Source organism: Siphateles boraxobius, unplaced genomic scaffold (assembly GCF_051911475.1).
Source record: "Siphateles boraxobius isolate OS27281-9 unplaced genomic scaffold, OSU_SipBor_1 16, whole genome shotgun sequence".
NCBI lineage: Eukaryota > Metazoa > Chordata > Actinopteri > Cypriniformes > Leuciscidae > Siphateles > Siphateles boraxobius.
The window spans coordinates 18,446,849-18,464,941 of record NW_027508766.1 but is presented as its reverse complement, the minus strand read 5'-3'; the positions used below and the strand labels follow the sequence as shown (position 1 = coordinate 18,464,941).

At 41.3% G+C, this 18,093-nt stretch overlaps 1 protein-coding gene across 9 annotated transcripts in view; it reads right to left on the bottom strand.

Moving 5' to 3' along the window:
* Positions 1-18,093, bottom strand: part of specc1 (sperm antigen with calponin homology and coiled-coil domains 1) — a 369,724-nt gene that overhangs the window by 150,385 nt on the left and 201,246 nt on the right. For all 9 annotated transcript variants that reach the window (XR_013204182.1, XR_013204183.1, XR_013204184.1 and 6 more), the window contains one exon: positions 3,801-5,245. Coding sequence is in view for 6 of the 9 variants with exons in the window: in XM_077231910.1 (XP_077088025.1) it covers positions 3,801-5,245 (1,445 nt within the window). In the remaining 3 variants the exon portion in view is untranslated. The remainder of the gene's footprint in view (positions 1-3,800; positions 5,246-18,093) is intronic.

The window sequence follows — 18,093 nt, the reverse complement described above, 5'->3', positions numbered from 1 at the left end:
CATCCTGAAGCACTCTTGCACATTTAATCTCCCCTGATTGTTTCCTCAATTCATTTGTTAATTCAATTGGGTTTACCCCTTTTATTCCTTGTCCCTCTTTAAATCTTACAATCATTTTTATCTCCTCTATCCTTTCATCTACTACTTCCCTTTCGCTATCCTCACCTGTACTTACTGAATCCTCTTCATTATCTTTCTTCCTCTTTTTATTTGCTTTTTCAACACTTTTTAATCTCCCACCTTCCACCTGTACCCAATCCATCTCCTTTTCACCTTCATTCTCTGATTCATGTATTCTAGTTTTTGTTTCTGATCCAACTTCCTCTTTTTTTTTCCTCGATTTGCCCATCTTCTCTTAACACCGACGCTCAGAAGAATCTTAATCCTCAACCGTTCAAAGTCAGACCCACACAGTCGTCCGTCTTCCTGAACCCACTTCAGAACAGCCTCGACTGCTCGCCTTGAGGTCTAGTCAGTGAACAACTACAAATTAAACCGTCAGAATTCTGCCTACCTGTTCACATCTGAGCGGTGCTTCAGGAGATTGTCTTGACCAGGACCACACCCCTAAATACATTGAAGCAATTGTCATGTGATTAGTTGATTAGATAATTGCATTAATGAGAAATTGAACAGGTGTTCCTAATAATCCTTTAGGTGAGTGTATATTAGTGGAGTAATGTAGGCAATAGTGAATGAAGGTGTAGGAGGCAATTTCTGATACAGCTTTCTGATTCAGGATCATTACAAGCTTCCAGTCAGGTGTGTTGGGGCTAAATTCTCTAAGGCTAAGGTCTCACACATTTCTAAGTGCTTTATTAGACAGGAATTTGCTGTATTAACCTTTAAACAACATGCTCGCCAGATTGTTTATCTAAATAGACCTATGTTGTTAGAATTTACTGTTTACCAGGTTTTTGGTAATTTTCTTGATTTAATTTTTTTTATTCTTTTTTTAAATGAAAACTAACATCATAAAGTATGATATTTGTTTTAGTTTGAGCAATTCTGGAGCTATAATTGACTCTTCTTAGGAGCATATAAAACAAAACAGCTCCTTGGAAAAAATGAAATGTAATATTGTAGTAGTTATAAACAAACATATTTTAGTTCAGATTAGTTTGAGGGCAGCAATTGTATTCATAATGTCAAAATAAAACCGACGTAATGTTACTTGAAGGCATTATAGCCTACTATTCCTGCCAAACTTCCATGGTTGCGGTTAGTGTTACTACAGTGAATCCATGGTGAATGTTGCTGATCTGTGGACACTGGATAGTTCATTCATGGCACAATGTTTCTTTCTGGTTTCCACGTCAGTGCTGTTTGATCCGTTAATAACGGAGAAATGTGAATGTTTCTCACTAGATCTCGCAGCGATGTTATTACTTCTGTGGCAAATTTAAATTATTCCTTTACTTGATCTCTTAGCGCTGTGTAGTAACAGTGTCGCTTGATCAAGCTCGGCTCGCGCTGCTTTGGTCCAAACTGATAAACGGTCCGTCAACCACACAATAACGAGCAGTTTCGTTCCGCTTGCATTAAATTTGGCATTTTATGTTGGGCAATGTTGTGGTGGCTCCGGCGGATTATGAGCGCGCTTACCACGCCAACGCGCCTACATTTGAAAGAATGAAATTTTGGTCGGCAGGAAAAATGGCCTAAAAAATCCCCAGAAATGGCATACCCAAACTTAAACAGATACAGTTCATGAACCCTTTGCACTAAAAGCACAAGTATGATCTCATCTGAAAGCTGACACCTAGTAGTTTATTGTAAATGTAGAATTAATTATTGTCATAATGAAAAAAAATGTTTAAATAGCTTCAAAGTTTTGTAAAGTTATTAGAAATTTATTTTTATGAAACATCTTCATAAAAATAAAATTGAAGTTGGCCCTGGAGCAATCTATAAATGCACTGCAGCTAAAGCCATATGTGTGACCATTTTATATTTAAAATCTGAAAATGATAAGTCTAAAACTCTGTATTTAGTTAAATGTTTTTTCAAGATCATGTCAAATTACTTTATTTTGATTAGACTCTAAAATGCAAACTGATGTTTAGTCATCTTCTGAGTCATATATTCAGTCTATTGTCTCTATTATTTTGTGGTGTAAGCGAGCCCCATTCAGAGTCAGTCTCCCCTGCACACATTTACACCTCTCCAGACTGGTTATGGCTCTAAATATGCATTTCTTTTGTCTGCATTAGCTACTAACGACTGGCTATTCACAGGCTATTCATAGGGTTTCAAACCCTAATTAATTTTATCAAAGTTCTCACTAAATATTTGAAACTGGTATCAAATATACTGAAACATTTCAGTAAGCATTCCTATTTAGAAAAAAATCATAAATCAATAACTGCTGGTGGCAGGTGCACCTGGGCTAGCTAGCATGTTAGCTTAGCACACCATCAATACACGACCATTTATGAGATTAAAACCATGTTTGTGCTCCAAACTTACTTTATAACGCAAGTCGAGTGTTTTAAATAATCTTATGTGATCTAATTTGGCTTCAGATAAAAAAAAATCTGACAGAAAATTTATTATTTATAGTGTTCTACACGATGATGAAATCTATATCGATTAGCATTACATTATAAATATAATCTATTATTATGAAATACCTGACATGGCTTGAAGAACACAGGTAACTCAAATATCATTGCAATCATGTTTATTGTCTTCAAAAACATCTTTATCTGCATGTTACAGCGATCTCTGTCAGCTACTTTCTGTATCGAGGTGACATCTGGATTGTCACATGACTATGGGTCTTCTTCGTGATCCATATATGGACTATTAGTGTGCATATAGCGCCCTCAGGCTATTGGTATGAATTGAAAACACAGCACATCTCAGTAAGAAGCGATCATAATGATTACATCGACGCATTTGGGTATAAATTCAATAAATATTATTCCTGTCTATAGAAATATGATGTGAATCAATGAGAATATATCAATATTTCTCCAAGTCTGCACATTTTTGAGCTAAAGCCCTGAGGGACGTTGTTTTGTGAATCACTGTCATGACGACAGCACGGAGTGTTTTTTATGAATGGACCAGCTGACGCTCATAATTCATATTAAAGGTATCGACTCATTTTTTCATTTCATAACTCCTGACACAAATTAAGACATAACTGTCACTATAAGTTTCTCAGAATACAATAGTGGTCAAATACTGAATCTTGAGTCTTATATCTTTTTAATGATGTATAGTTTGTCAAGGTATAACATTAAATCTGATAGTAAATTTGAACTAAATAAAAAAAAAAACGCTTCATTGCGCCGACGCTCTGGCAACGGTTAACAGGTTAAACAAAACAACTGAAAACGAAAAGAAATGGGCTACTCTCTGCTTATGTAGACTTATTCGGATGAAGTGTGCATTTCTCTCTAAAGGCACGTTCACTACTGCGAAGATGGCGAGTAAGCATCGTCAACTTCATATTTGCAGCCGACACTGACACAGAAAACACTAGTTTATTAATAAACAATTAAAATTTCATCCCCAGTGTATACTATATGTTCACCTGTATTCATATGACATTTTACAGTTTGCATGACAAATTGTGTTACCTTACAGTTGTAGTTGCATCTGTGCACTTCAAACGATATCCTAATTGCATACAAGCATTATCAAATTAAATAAACAAATAACTGGCCGGTGTTTTGGCCACTTTAAGATTATTTTAATTGTGTGATACCTGGAACTTTATATCATAAATTACCAGTGCTGTTCAATTCTTTATCCAGCACACCCTGATCACACTCCGTTTTACTGCATACCTGCTGCAGCTCTTGTCGTAGCTCCGTGCAGCTCAGCTCCAGCTTGTCTCTATCTTCATGCGCCGCTTTGAGCAGACTTTGCAACTCTGTGTTGTCACTGGCGCTTTGCACCGCCTTCAACTCAGCTACCTTCTGCTTCTCCACCTCAACATGCGCCTTCAGAATGGCATTCTCCACTCTCAAAGCCTCAGTGGCTAGCCGCTGTTCCTCAGTTTTCCTCACAGCCTCATCTCTAGCAACCTTCTCGTTATCCAGATGCCCTTGAAGAAGCTCTAATTCTTCACTTAAGCCCTTAACAGCAATTTGTGCCTCCTGACTCTCCTTTTCCAAAGCTCTAAGACTCCCTGTGAGCTGCTGCTGGATGTCAACCAGCTTCTCTCTTTCGAAGCGGGAGCTCTCCACTTGCTCAGCCAAACGCTGTTCAACCTCTGCAACCCGAGAGGCACGTGAAGCCTCAGCTTCTTGACTTTGGGCTTCTCTGAGCCTCTGGAGAAGGGACTCGTTCTGTTGGGCCAGGAGTTCTACACGCTCCCTTTGCTGCTGTAGGGAAGTCTGTAAGAGGCCCTTCTCCTCCGCCAGACGCTCATTTTCAGCAGTTAGCTCCTGGACAACCTGTTGCTGGTCAGCCAGCTCCTGTAGAGTGGCCTGTAGTTCTTCGGCTGTACTGTGGTTACTCTCTTCCATCTTCTGGATGCGGTCTGTCAGGGACTCCACTGAGAGCTCCTTCACCACACCACTGGGCACCACACTCTTAATGCTGCTACTGACTGAGTCTGAAAGTGAAGGAATATTCTCAAACTCTGAGGAGTCTGAGGAGGGTAAAGGAGAGCCTTTGATGTCACTACCAGAAGTTTTAAGGTGGCTTCCATTGACAGCATCTGAAGTGGTGTTATCTGGTAAAACCCCATTAACTGAATCCTTCCTGGAGCTGGTTAGCAGTGTTGTAGTGCTCTCTAATGTAATAAGCTTCTGCTTCAAAGCCTGATTCTCTTCCCGCAAGGTGGCCAACTCACGCTGAAAACGTCCATTCTTCTCCCTCAGTTCCCCTACAAGCACCTGGATATCGCCAGACTGTGTCGGTGTCTTTTCTATTTCTGAATTCCCCTCTGGTGTACCAGGCTCTGATGATGAATCCTTCCCTTTATGTCGTTGGAGCTCTGTCCGTAACTTACTGATCTCAAACTCTTTGGTTTTGGCCTCAGCCAGAAGCTCCCTCACCTGACTCTCCAGCAGGGTCTTGTCCAAAACGACAGACTCTGCCTTGGTCTTTACAGAGCCCCGAGAATGCTTGGCCAGCGCAGACAGGCTGGAGGTGCTGGCACTGCTGACCATCTTTTTGGCTATAGAGCTTTTCTGCTGGTCACGCAATGAGAGACGTTCTCTGGAGATGCTTTGCGGGATCTCACGAGGAGGTGGGATCCCTGACTTTTTGGTTGACTGGACACCTGGGTAGAGAGGAAAAAAATTATGTTTTGTTAGTGTTGGATATCTTAGTCATAGTATATGCCGTATAGTATAGTCATACAGTTGTGGTCAGAATTAAATGGCACCCCTGGTAAATATGATTAAAAATGGCTGTAAAAAATAAATCTGCATTGTTTATCCTTTTGATCTTTCATTAAAAAAAATTCACAAAATCTATCCTTTAATTGAAGTAAAATAATTGATGGTGAGGGTAAATCACATTATGAAATAAATGCTTTTCTCCCAAACACTCTGGCCCTAGTTATTGGCTCCCTGTTATTAAATACTTTTTGCGACCTCCTTTTACCAAGATAACAGCTCTGAGTTTTCTTCTATAATGCCTGATGAGTATAACAACTGCCAAGAGATCATAGACCATTCCTCCCAACAGAATCGCTCTAGATCCTTCAGATTCACAAGGTGCTTCTTGTCGTCAGTTCACCCCACTAATTTTTTATAGGGTTCAGTTTAGGGGACTGGGACGGTCATGGCAGAAGCTTCATTTTGTGCTCAGTTACCCATTTTTGTGTTGATTTTGATGTTTGTTTTGGACTGTTGTCCTGATGGAAGATCCAGCCAAGGCCCATTTTAAGATTTCTAGCAGAGGCAGTCAGGTTTAGATTTTTTATCTGTTGGTATTTGCTAGAATCCATAATTCCATGTATCTGAACAAGATGTCCAAGAAGAAGTCATAGCTATACAATGTGATGTTCCTAGTCACCCTAGTGTGCTAAAAAAAGGTAAATATTAATGGGAATATACTTCAGAGATATTTTACTCATAAAAAATTCTAAGGGTGCCATTAATTGTGGCCAACGTGTTTTGGAGAAAAACATTTATTTGATAATGTGATTTGCCCCCCACTTTCAATTCTTTTACTTCAATGAAAGAAAGATTCAAGGAAAGAAAGATTAAAAGGATAAACAATGCAGATTTGTTTTTTTCAGCCATTTTTGAGATCATATTTACAAGGGGTACCATTAATTCTGACCACAACTGTATGTACAAAACTGTTTGAGAAATACGACCAATCAAAACCATTCCTCTGGGAAACTATATTTATTTTTTTCACCTAATAAATGATATGATAAAAATGAATGATGTTTTCATATAAATTATACAGCAATATGCTGAAACAACTAAAGCAACAACGTTGTTTTGGTTAACCAACTCCTGTCCACCAGACCAGAGATATTTGACAATGTGACCATTTTTCTCACTCCATTGTACAAAGACTGGCGTATCTGTGTGAGAGATCATTCATTTAGAGTGATGACAGGACAAAATGTGTTTTGTCTCGTCACATTCAAATGGCCACCAGGCACTGCTTCACTGCACTATAGCCACAATAAAAACAAGACCGGCATCTAAGTGACACCAGAGTGGGTATGGGTGATGTATATCCCCTCTTTATATTGTTTGCGGTTAATTATTCTTTGGCAGGGCAGGCTGGTGAAATTATTTCGTGGGTTTTGGAATAATAAGCAAATATACCAACACAAAAAATGCTGGACTGGGGCTTGTTGAAGCTGATGCTTTTATTATTTCAAATCGACAGGGTTTTTTAAAGAAATCACTGTTTTAGAGATCTCATAGAACAGTGGTTCCCAAACTGTGGTCCGCGGACCACTAGTGGTCCGTGAGGGTACTGCAGGTGGTCCGTGGAAAGGCAAAATAAAATATAAAATAATATTTTTTACCTTCATTTTACCAGGAATCCCCATAAAAAACATAAAAAGTAAAAAGAATATGTAGGACTATATTGATATAAAATTTAAATTAAATGGTCAGGTTATTGTGTGATTACTAAAATAGGCTAGTGGTGCTCGGCCGTGACGTTCAAGTTCAGTGCCGTTAGAACCACAACATGGATCGGTGGATAGCAACAGGTTCTCTGAAGAGGAAAGCGGCAGAGGCAAATATCTTGTCATTATATAAAATATTTGTCTGATTATAATTTCACCAACAGTAATTCTGGATTGCCTCCACCAAACAAGTAAATAGGAAATAAGCAAATCAGAATACTGCACGCCAAAAACAGCAGTATGCGCGCAAGCGTGAAATGCTAGTGTTTCTTCTTGGTGCGTATCTTTTACTGGGGTCTCCAACACGTCGCTCGATTGGAGGTAGCTCATCCAGGGGCCGTTCATATATCGTGTCTTTTGCGCTCTCAAGTTCATTATTTCATGTAGGCGCGCGGCAAGTGGGCTCATAATTGAAGTGACGCACTCATTTTTTTAGGCGCAGCGAGATGAAAACACCTCAACTTTTCATAATGCCGCAAACGCACCGCAGTTCATGTGACAAGAACAAACAAATCAGCTTCATCCTTTCCGTAAACATTGAAAGCTCAGTCAATGAAGAATGTAAGAATGCACGTGCACCCAAACACTACGTGTGTTTTTCTCTTCTCCGTGAATAAATCTTGTAGCAGAGCTACAGCAAGCGTTTTTCGGTGGTGGAAATCTATTAGCTACTAAGCACAACTAAGTTGTGGAGAGCGCGCATAGCAATGACAGACGGCACGGGAAAATCGGACCGAATTTTACTATTAGCTAATAATAAAAGATAAGCTAATGTGCATCGATGTAAATGTCAAGTAATTTATCTTTTTTTGACTCATTATTTTTATAAAAATGATTTAAAGGCTGAAATATGTGAGGTTTGTCTTTTTATAAAACCTTTTTTTGTTAAAACTTTATTTGAATTTCATTTTACTATATGTGCCTATAGGGGTGGCAGGGGTTGGCGGCAATGTAAGTATCTGGATATTTGCCGCGGGGCGAGGGCTTCGATTACCTCTCTCTTTTTTGACCATACATGTTTGCATCCCTGAAATGAACCTGATAATGCCCTCGGGCGCTTGAGTAAATAAATAAATTAAATATGTGGCAGCCGTTGTGTCCAGTAAACTTTCTTTTAACAAGCTGTTGTACTGATGTGATGACCAGTTATAGTTTTAATGTTAGTAAGCCTATTTAGAGGTGCGGATTAATTCAGGAAGGACTGTGTGTAGATATATTTTATTATGTGTATTATGAGGTGGTCCGTGAAAATTTTTGATTACAAATAGTGGTCCACACTCACAAAAAGTTTGAAAACCCCTGTCATAGAACTAAAAAGAAGTGAGCTAAATCAGTCGCTGTAAAAATATTTTAATGATTGAATACTTTAATGGTTGTGATTTGATGATTATTTTTTTTAATAGAATTTCTTGGTAAAGAACAGTTAACTAACAAAAATGTTTGCTCAGGTAATATAAATATTTGCTTAATTTAGTAACATCTAAATTAGCTGCTTGTTTTCAAAAATATGATTTGATATTTCTAAGTAACATCAACTGTTTTAAAGATCAAAGTGCACGACAAATAAAGTTATACAGTACATGTCTGAGTCATCTGTCCATCCTTAATCTTGGAAAACCAAAAGACAAGGTCCTGTATTGTCCTACTGCCACTAAGCAGATACTGTTATTGGTGCATGATAAATAAAATAGGACACTTTATTCAGAGACAAATTTATTCAACATCACAATGAATGGGAGTTTGTTTTCTATATTGCCAGTAATGAATTCACTCTAATTTGAGTTGGTTTAGTGCATTAACATGACTGAAAGAAAGAGCTCAGTGTTGGCTGAGCTGCAGCTAATGTAATAATCTAAGAATTATGTTGTTTTCTTATACATGAAAGCATGGGGTAAGGCCAAAAAGAGAAGCCAACGAAAGCCAAAATCAACAGCTCAGACTACAATAATATAACCATTAACAGCAATTGTTATGCAAAATGGGAATGTTTCCTCTTAGTATTAAACAGCATTACCAAATAACATTTTACTTGAAAAAACAATTTCAGTCAAATTTAAATAAGTTTCACTGCATTATGTGGACAGTACATCCAATCATCTGCTGGTAATTGTGGATCACGTTTAGAATTACAGAAATAATAATCACAAGACTGGACATCTTTGTTGGAGTGCATCATGAAATGACCCAAAGGGTTGACAGATAAGTAAGCAAAGTATTGGGCATTCAGCTGACATGGCATTAAGTATCAGCAGTGAGATGATGTATTAGTAAGATGGGTAAAGAATCCTTATAAACTTATGTTAAATGCCTAATAAAAAACCTTCAGCCTCAGGGCTGGACTAATGTTTTCCAATCAAGTTTACTGTATGTAGCCAGGGAGTAATGCTGACATTCCATTCCACATCCTGCATGCAGGGGAAAATGGAATCAATGACTTTCCATGTGCGTCAGAACAATGACACACTTTGGCCCTCCTGAATAGTGAGAGCATCCGTGGAAACAGAAGCGAAAGTCTTTTATGATTCTCATATCACTATGTCAGTCAGGGGGAAACAAAAATCTAAGTAGTCTGAGAAAGTGTCCAAAGGACTTTAAAATCGAACCAACCACTTGAATGAAAGTGTGGTTATAAAGAATTGCATGATGAATAGAAAGATACATTTAAATATTTAAAGTTATCAAACAATGTGTTAAGCCCCGTCTCTGCGACGAGGTGGGACGTCTCCCTATTGGGACCTAGACCATTCAAGGCCTTGCAGGGCTCTCTTAATACGAGCCTCAACCTTGGAAACACAGGTTTTATTTTGGTTTCATCATGATAATGATGTCATTGTTTTCTTTGTTCGTTTTTGTTTAATACATGTTCTATGGGAGAGATTTTGTTGGTGCATAAGCTTTATAAAACTAGATATGTGAATTTCACATACACATTTTTCTAATGTTATACGGACACATCTGCTCAAATAAAAATGAATGGCAATCTTTCAAACACTATTACATTACACCGCGGCTCGCGACAAGGGTGCCCCATCTCCCCTTTACTTTTCGCTCTCTATATCGAACCCCTTGCACAATGGCTGAGACGGACAGAAAGTATCAGGGGAGTTAATATAAAAGGGGACAATCATAAGGTATCTTTATACGCGGATGATATCTTGATATATTTAAGTGACCCTTCTAATACATTCTTAATTTAATGAACCTCTTACAAAAATTTGGTAGTTATTCTGGTTATAAATTGAATGTACAAAAGACTCAATTGATGGCTTTTAATTACTCCCCTCTAACATGTCTTACTGACAAATTTCAGCTAAACTGGGATAATCGTTCAATGAAATATTTAGGTATACACCTACCAAATAATGTTTCACGGCTTGCGGAGATGAACTATGGCCCCCTTTGGATAAAAACTAGAGAAGATATCAAAAGGTGGAACTCTGTTTCCTTTCTTAGTCTAAGTCATAGAATTGATTGCGTGAAAATGAATATCCTTCCACGATATCTTTTTTTATTTCAAGCTCTTCCTGTAGAAATCTCCTTAAAAGAATTTTCAGAAATAGATAAAATCATATCCCGGTTTATTTGGCAAGGGAAGAAACCTAGGGTTAAATTTAAAACATTGCAGCTCTTGAAGGAAGAGGGGGGAATGGGGTTACCTTATTTTAAAGGATATTACTACGCAGCCCAAATTAGACCCTTTATTCTCCAAATTTTCACGCCAGGTGGAAAGATATTGAACTTTCAATGATGAAGGACCCCCCGATACATGCATTACTGGCCTGTACGAACCTAGATAGGCTTATAAAGTATACGCAAAATCCATGGATCAAAACCCAATTAAAAATTTGGAATAAAGTAAAAGGAGAGTACCTTTTGAACGATAAAATACATATAATTTCAATGGTGTGCTTTTGACCCTGGTTTCAGGCCAAATTGGATGGATAATCGTTTTAAATCATGGATTTTCAAAGGTATAACAACTTTTTATTCACTCACAGAAAATTGAAAATTAAGGGATTTTGAGGGTCTGAAAAATGAATACCATCTTGAAATTCAGATTTTTTCCAATACCTGCAAGTACGCAATTATTTTAAACATAATATTAAACCTAAAACAGACCTTAATGACCCAATATTAAAAACAATATTGATTGCATATAAAAATGCTACTGTTAAGGGGGTTATTTCTAAGTTGTACAAAGGTTTCTTGGTGAAAATACCCATTTCACAGACTACATAAAAGAAAAATGGGAAAAGGAAAGCAATGTGTCAATATCTACAGATGAATGGTTAAATATATGTAAGTCTCAATGGAAATGTACAAACACTCATATATGGCGTGAGTTTAATTGAAAATGTCTTATCCGTTTTTTTATAACACCGAAGCAAAAGGCACATTTTGACCCAGGTGGTGCTAAATGCTGGAGGCTGTGTGGCGCTCGGGAGGCTGATCACTGGCATGTGTTTTGGGATTGCCCAAAAATCAAACCATTTTGGGCTGAGTTTCACAAGATCTTGACTACTATACTCAATAATAAAGTACCTTTACAGTTTTCCTCTTGTGAGTTCTTGTCCAGAATTGCTGATAAGTATTTATATGCCATTCTTACATCTGCCTGCATAAAAGCATTTACAAGACGTTGGCTGCTCCCCGACCACCTCACGTCTCAGAATGGATAGACATTGTAGAGATATACGTAATGGAATCAATTACCTTTTCCATTCATCTTAAGAAAAGTATATTTGTTAGTCTGTGGGCCAAATGGGTCAAATATGTAAGGCCCTTAATACCGGATTTTGTTGAGGTGCTGAATTAATGATCCTTTGTTTTACTGTTCCGTCTTCCTCCCTATCCTCTACTTTTATTTCTTAAACAATGTAGTTATTTGTATATTTTGTAATGCACAAGTTTATATCTCCCTAATTGTTCAAAGTATGTGTATGTACTGTTCTGAAAAAAAAGAAGAAAAACAACAGCAAATGGACAGATACTATTACTACTTTTTGTACTTCTGTTTTGCTGACTGAAAATAAAGAATAAAAAAAAATGTGTTAAAGTGATTGTGTGTCAATCTTTGTGCCACAGATTACTTAAAGCTGCCGTCGGCAAAATTTTTTTGATCATATTCAGTAAAAATCGACACTATAATCCGAAAGAACAACATAAATAAAGTGGTTTTAGAAAAAAACCTGAGCTTCTAAATCCGCCTGGAGCGTGTTATTTGTTTTGCAAAAATCCACCGCTCCCGGATCATCGGGTCCAATCAGCGCGGGGGGGGGGGGGGGGGGGGGGGGGGGGAGATCTGACTGTCAATCACAGGTCGTGCACACGCCACCCTTCGCGCACGTTACAATCACATGCACACGCCTGAAGTTCGCGCAGTAAGGAAGAGTGATGGAGGAAAAGATTCCAATTCCTCGGTTAACCTCAAGAGCTAGGAGGTCAAAAACAACACAGGAAAAGAGAACACCTGCTGAAAAGAAAGAAGTAAAGAAAGAAAGCGACCGTGCCCATAATAAAATCAGGATCAATATCGGATCGGCATTTGAAAGGTGGAGATTACGTGATTTAACTGGGTTCAAGCTGGATGCAGAGCTTGCAACATTTTTTCTCGAGAGGTAATTGTGCTTTATCAAACACTTACTTTATTTAGTAATCTAAGTATGTTTGCCCAAATGTGTTGGTATGGATAGCTAACGTTAGCACTTGTTGGGCATCTCCGGAGATGTGCTTGTATGTTAGAAGTGTTTCCCGTCGTATGAGCAACTTTTGTGAAACACTTACGACAGACGGCACGCGTTTTGTCTATGACACGATTTCCATTATTGTAGTCCACTGGAAAACCAAAATGTGCCCACACAGGAGACGTAAATGTGACCGGAGGGTCTTCAATCTCAATTTGCCGCGGAGTTGCCATCCTGAAGTGCGTATGTAAACGTAAACTCCCAAGCGTGATCGATCACACAAATCACGTGACATGCACTTTATTTAGTAAATAATATTATAATAATATTTAGTAAAACCACAGCTCTTATTAGTTGTTAAAAGTGTACTCATTAATTACTATTTAATCAAATATCATGGCAGAAAAAAATCGTTTTGTGACAAAGTGAAGTGAGAGTTGGGCCGGGGCAGCAGGGGGCGGGGCGCATTTGGTTCGACATGAGAGTATCGCGGTTCGAACTGTGGCTGTTGTATCGCGGTTTTTCAGTTCGGTTTGAATATCGTTAAACCCCTAATGTACGTACATGTTGCTCACATATTATGGTAGCCCTGTTTATCCTAAATAGAGTGTAATGACAACTTTGCCATTAATATGTTTATAAGCAACTGAAAAAAGCAAAAATGTAAGAGCATGTCAGAACACCTCCAGGTCCCGGAAAACGAGCCGGCGCGTTTTGCTCGATTTTTTTCACATAGCAGGAAAATAGACTTAAAATACTCTGTAATTTTTGGTCATTCAGACTTAAGAAATATAAAAAAATAAACTGTTGAATGTGTACTTTTTTATGCGTCCACTTACAATCGAAATAAAACATTGTGCTTTTGTAAAATAAAGAAAATAAACAGGGTCTCCGTTAACCTTTTTTCTAGAGCACTTCTATAAACTTAAACAAAACTATAATTAAATATCTAATTCAAAAATAAAATAAATATTCTGTTTATGTAATCTATAAAAAAAGAGAGAGTTGTCATCCGATCTCATTATCGTTCTCTCAGCTCATTATTCTGCTAATGTGACATGCCCACGGAGAGCGCGCGGTATTCAAACGCAAATGATCTAAGGCAAGCCATTCAAACATGCCAACGCCCAACAGCTGGTTTATAAAACACATCATGTTTAATAAAAACTTGTACTTTACCTCGTCTTGCTACCTGTGAGGAATAATACTATCTAATAACCCTTGAAAATGTACCAGAAGTGCTGGTAGTTTCATTTCGAGGAGCAACGGATCCAGCTGATGTAGTAAGTCATTTAGTCATTTAGTCAAGTGCTTTGTTCTAATTGCGATATTGAATAGTGTCTGTACACCGCAAAAAGTCTGTTTAAATATGATTTGCGTGTCTGTGTGTAGGCTAAATGATGAATGAACAGCACAGACGCGGGCGCATTGTTTACTACAGTTATACAGCGCGTGTCTGTGCCGTTCATTCACTCTCGCACCACATTAGTAAACGTTATTTTTACATGAACACTACTAACTATATTGCTATAGCCTACTAAGATGAGTAAAAATAGACTGAAATAGGTTGAAATAAAATGTCTGTATAAGCAACAAACTGCAAATGAACATCCATCCATCTTCTTCCGCTTATCCGTGGCCGGGTCGCGGGGGCAGCAGTCTAAGCAGAGATGCCCAGACTTCCCTCTCCCTAGACACTTCCTCCAGCTCTTCCGGGGGGACACCGAGGCGTTCCCAGGCCAGCCGGGAGACATAGTCTCTCCAGCGTGTCCTAGGTCTTCCCCGGGGTCTCCTCCCAGTGGGACGTGCCCAGAACACCTCCCTGGGAAGGCGTCCAGGAGGCATCCGGAACAGATGCCCGAGCCACCTCAGCTGACCGCTCTCGATGTGGAGGAGCAGCGGCTCTACTCTGAGCTCCTCCCGAGTGACCGAGCTTCTCACCCTATCTCTAAGGGATCGCCCAGCCACCCTGTGGAGAAAGCTCATTTCGGCCGCCTGTATCCGGGATCTTGTCCTTTCGGTCATGACCCAAAGCTCATGACCATAGGTGAGAGTAGGAACGTAGATTGACCGGTACATCGACCGCATTACTGCAGAAGCTGCACCGATCCGTCTGTCAATCTCCCGTTCCATCCTTCCCTCACTCGTGAACAAAACCCCAAGATACTTAAACTCCTCCACTTGAGGAAGGATCTCTCCACCAACCTGAAGTGAGCAAGCCACCCTTTTCCGACTGAGGACCATGCCCTCGGATTTGGAGGTGCTGATTTTCATCCCAACCGCTTCACACTCAGCTGCAAACCGTCCCAGTGCATGCTGAAGGTCCTGGTGTGAAGGGGCCAACACGACAACATCATCCGCAAAAAGCAGAGACGAAATCGCGTGGTCCCCAAACCTGACAGCCTCCGGCCCCTGGCTGCGCCTAGAAATTCTGTCCATAAAAACTATGAACAGAACCGGCGACAAAGGGCAGCCCTGCCGGAGTCCAACATGCACCGGGAAGAAGTCTGACTTACTACCGGCAATGCGAACCAAGCTCCTGCTTCGGTCATACAGGGACCGGACAGCCCTTAGCAAAGGACCCCGGACCCCATACTCCCGGAGCACCCTCCACAGGCCGCCGCGAGGGACACAGTCGAATGCCTTCTCCAAATCCACAAAGCACATGTGGACTGGTTGGGCAAACTCCCATGAACCCTCCAGCACCCTGTAGAGAGTATAGAGCTGGTCCAGTGTTCCACGGCCTGGACGAAAACCGCACTGTTCCTCCTGAATCCGAGGTTCCACTATCGGCCATATTCTCCTCTCCAGTACCCTGGCATAGACTTTCCCAGGGAGGCTGAGAAGTGTGATCCCCCTGTAGTTAGAACACACCCTCCGGTCCCCCTTCTTAAAAAGAGGGACCACCACCCCGGTCTGCCATCCCAGAGGCACTGTCCCCGACCGCCACGCAATGCTGCAGAGGCGTGTCAGCCAAGACAGCCCCACAACATCCAGAGACTTGAGGTACTCAAGGCGGATCTCATCCACCCCCGGTGCCTTGCCACCGCGGAGTTTCTTGACTACCTCGGTGACCTCAGCTAGGGTGATGGACGAGTCCACCTCTGAGCCCTAAGCCTCTGCTTCCTCAATAGAAGACGTGCCGGCGGGATTGAGGAGATCCTCAAAGTATTCCTTCCACCGTCCGACGACATCCCCAGTTGAGGTCAACAGCCCCCCACCTCCACTGTAAACAGCGTTGGTAGGGCATTGTTTCCCTCTCCTGAGGCGCCGGACAGTTTGCCAGAATCTCTTCGAGGCCAGCCGATAGTCCTTCTCCAGGGCCTCACCGAACTCCTCCCAGGCCCGAGTTTTTGCCTCCACATCCACCCGGGCTGCAGTCCGCTTGGCCTGCCGGTACCTGTCAGCTTCCTCAGGAGTCCCACAAGCCAACCAGGCCCGATAGGACTCCTTCAGCTTGACGGCATCCATCACTTCCGGTGTCCACCACCGGGTTCCGGGATTGCCGCCTCGACAGGCACCGGAGACCTTACGGCCACAGCTTCGAGCAGCCACTTCGACAATGGAGGTGGAGAACATGGTCCACTCAGACTCAATATCTCCAGCCTCCCTCGGAATCGGGTCGTGGCTCCGCCGGAGGTGGGAGTTGAAGATCTCTCTGGCAGGAGACTCGGCCAAACGTTCACAGCAAACCCTTACAGTACGCTTGGGTCTGCCGAGTCTGTCCAGCCTCCTACCCCGCCATCGGATCCAACTCACCACCAGGTGGTGATCAGTTGTCAGCTCCGCCCCTCTCTTCACCCGAGTGTCCAAGACATACAGCCGCAGGTCAGATGAAACGACCACAAAGTCGATCATCGACCTGCGACCTAGGGTGTCCTGGTGCCACGTGCACTGGTGGACACCCTTATGCTTGAACATGGTGTTCGTTATGGACAAACTGTAACTAGCACAGAAGTCCAATAACTGAACACCGCTCGGGTTCAGGTTGGGGGGGGGGCGTTCCTCCCAATCACGCCCCTCCAGGTGTCACTGTCGTTGCCCACGTGAGCGTTGAAGTCCCCCAGTAGAACGACGGAGTCCCCAGTCGGAGCACTTTCCAGCACTCCTCCTAGAGACCCCAAGAAGGCCGGGTACTCTGCACTGCCGTTTGGCCCGTAGGCACACACGACAGTGAGAGACCTATCCCCGACCCGTAGGCGCAGGGAAGGGACCGTCTCGTTCACCGGGGTAAACTCCAACACATGGCGGCTGAGCTGGGGGGCTATAAGCAAACCCATACCAGCCCGTCGCCTCTCACCATGGGCAACTCCAGAGTGGTGAAGAGTCCAATCCTCTCTCAAGGAGTGTGGTTCCAGAGCCCAAGCCATGCGTAGAGGTGATCCCGACTATCTCTAGTCGGAACCTCTCAACCTCACGCACCATCTCAGGCTCCTTCCCCGCCAGCGAGGTGATGTTCCATGTCCCTAAGGCTAGTTTCCCTATCCAGGGATCGGGTCGTCGAGGTCCCCGCCTTCGACTGCCGCCCGATCCTCTCTGCACCGGCCCCTTACGGCTCTTCCTGCAGGTGGTGAGCCCACGGGAAGGCGGTCCCACGTCGCTCCTTCGGGCTGAGCCCGGCCGGACCCCGTGGAGGGAGAGGCCCGGCCACCAGGCGCTCGCATACGAGCCCCAACCCCGGGCCTGGCTCCAGGACATGAACATGTATGTGCTAATATATCATACACAATATGTTATAGACTAAATATGAATGTTTAGACAAGATTTTGTGAATAGTTTTGGATAGATTATAAAGTTTTGGCTGTAAAAAAAGACTACTGTCACATTAAATAGTTAAGCTTTTGTTCACCAATTTCTGCTCATATGTTAAATATACTATAGTATGATGAATTATCAACTAAGATGTTATTATAGTGTTTGTTCCAATATTCAAAATGAATCCTTACCTTTTTTAATACGTATGATAAAATGTTTTCTTTTTACAAAGAAAGAATACACTTGAAATATTGTTAAAATTGTAATTGTTGTTGTAATTGTAACCTATTTGTAATAGGTTTCAATTTCTAATTGTAAAATATGTATATATAGATCATTTCTTTTGTCCTTGCATTCTTTGGGACCCTGTGACACACCTGTGTGAAAGGCTAATTAATATGCAGCTCATTATGTATGTGGCACATTATCCGGCCTTTGTCTTCTCAGGTGTGAACACGCCTCCACGCATATTGCCTTTCCAAACAAAAGGTGTCTTATAAAATTTAAATCAATGTATTGTTTTGTGTAAATGATTAGGCAGGGTGATTTTCAGATCATTTTGAAGCAAAAACTCTAGGCAACAAC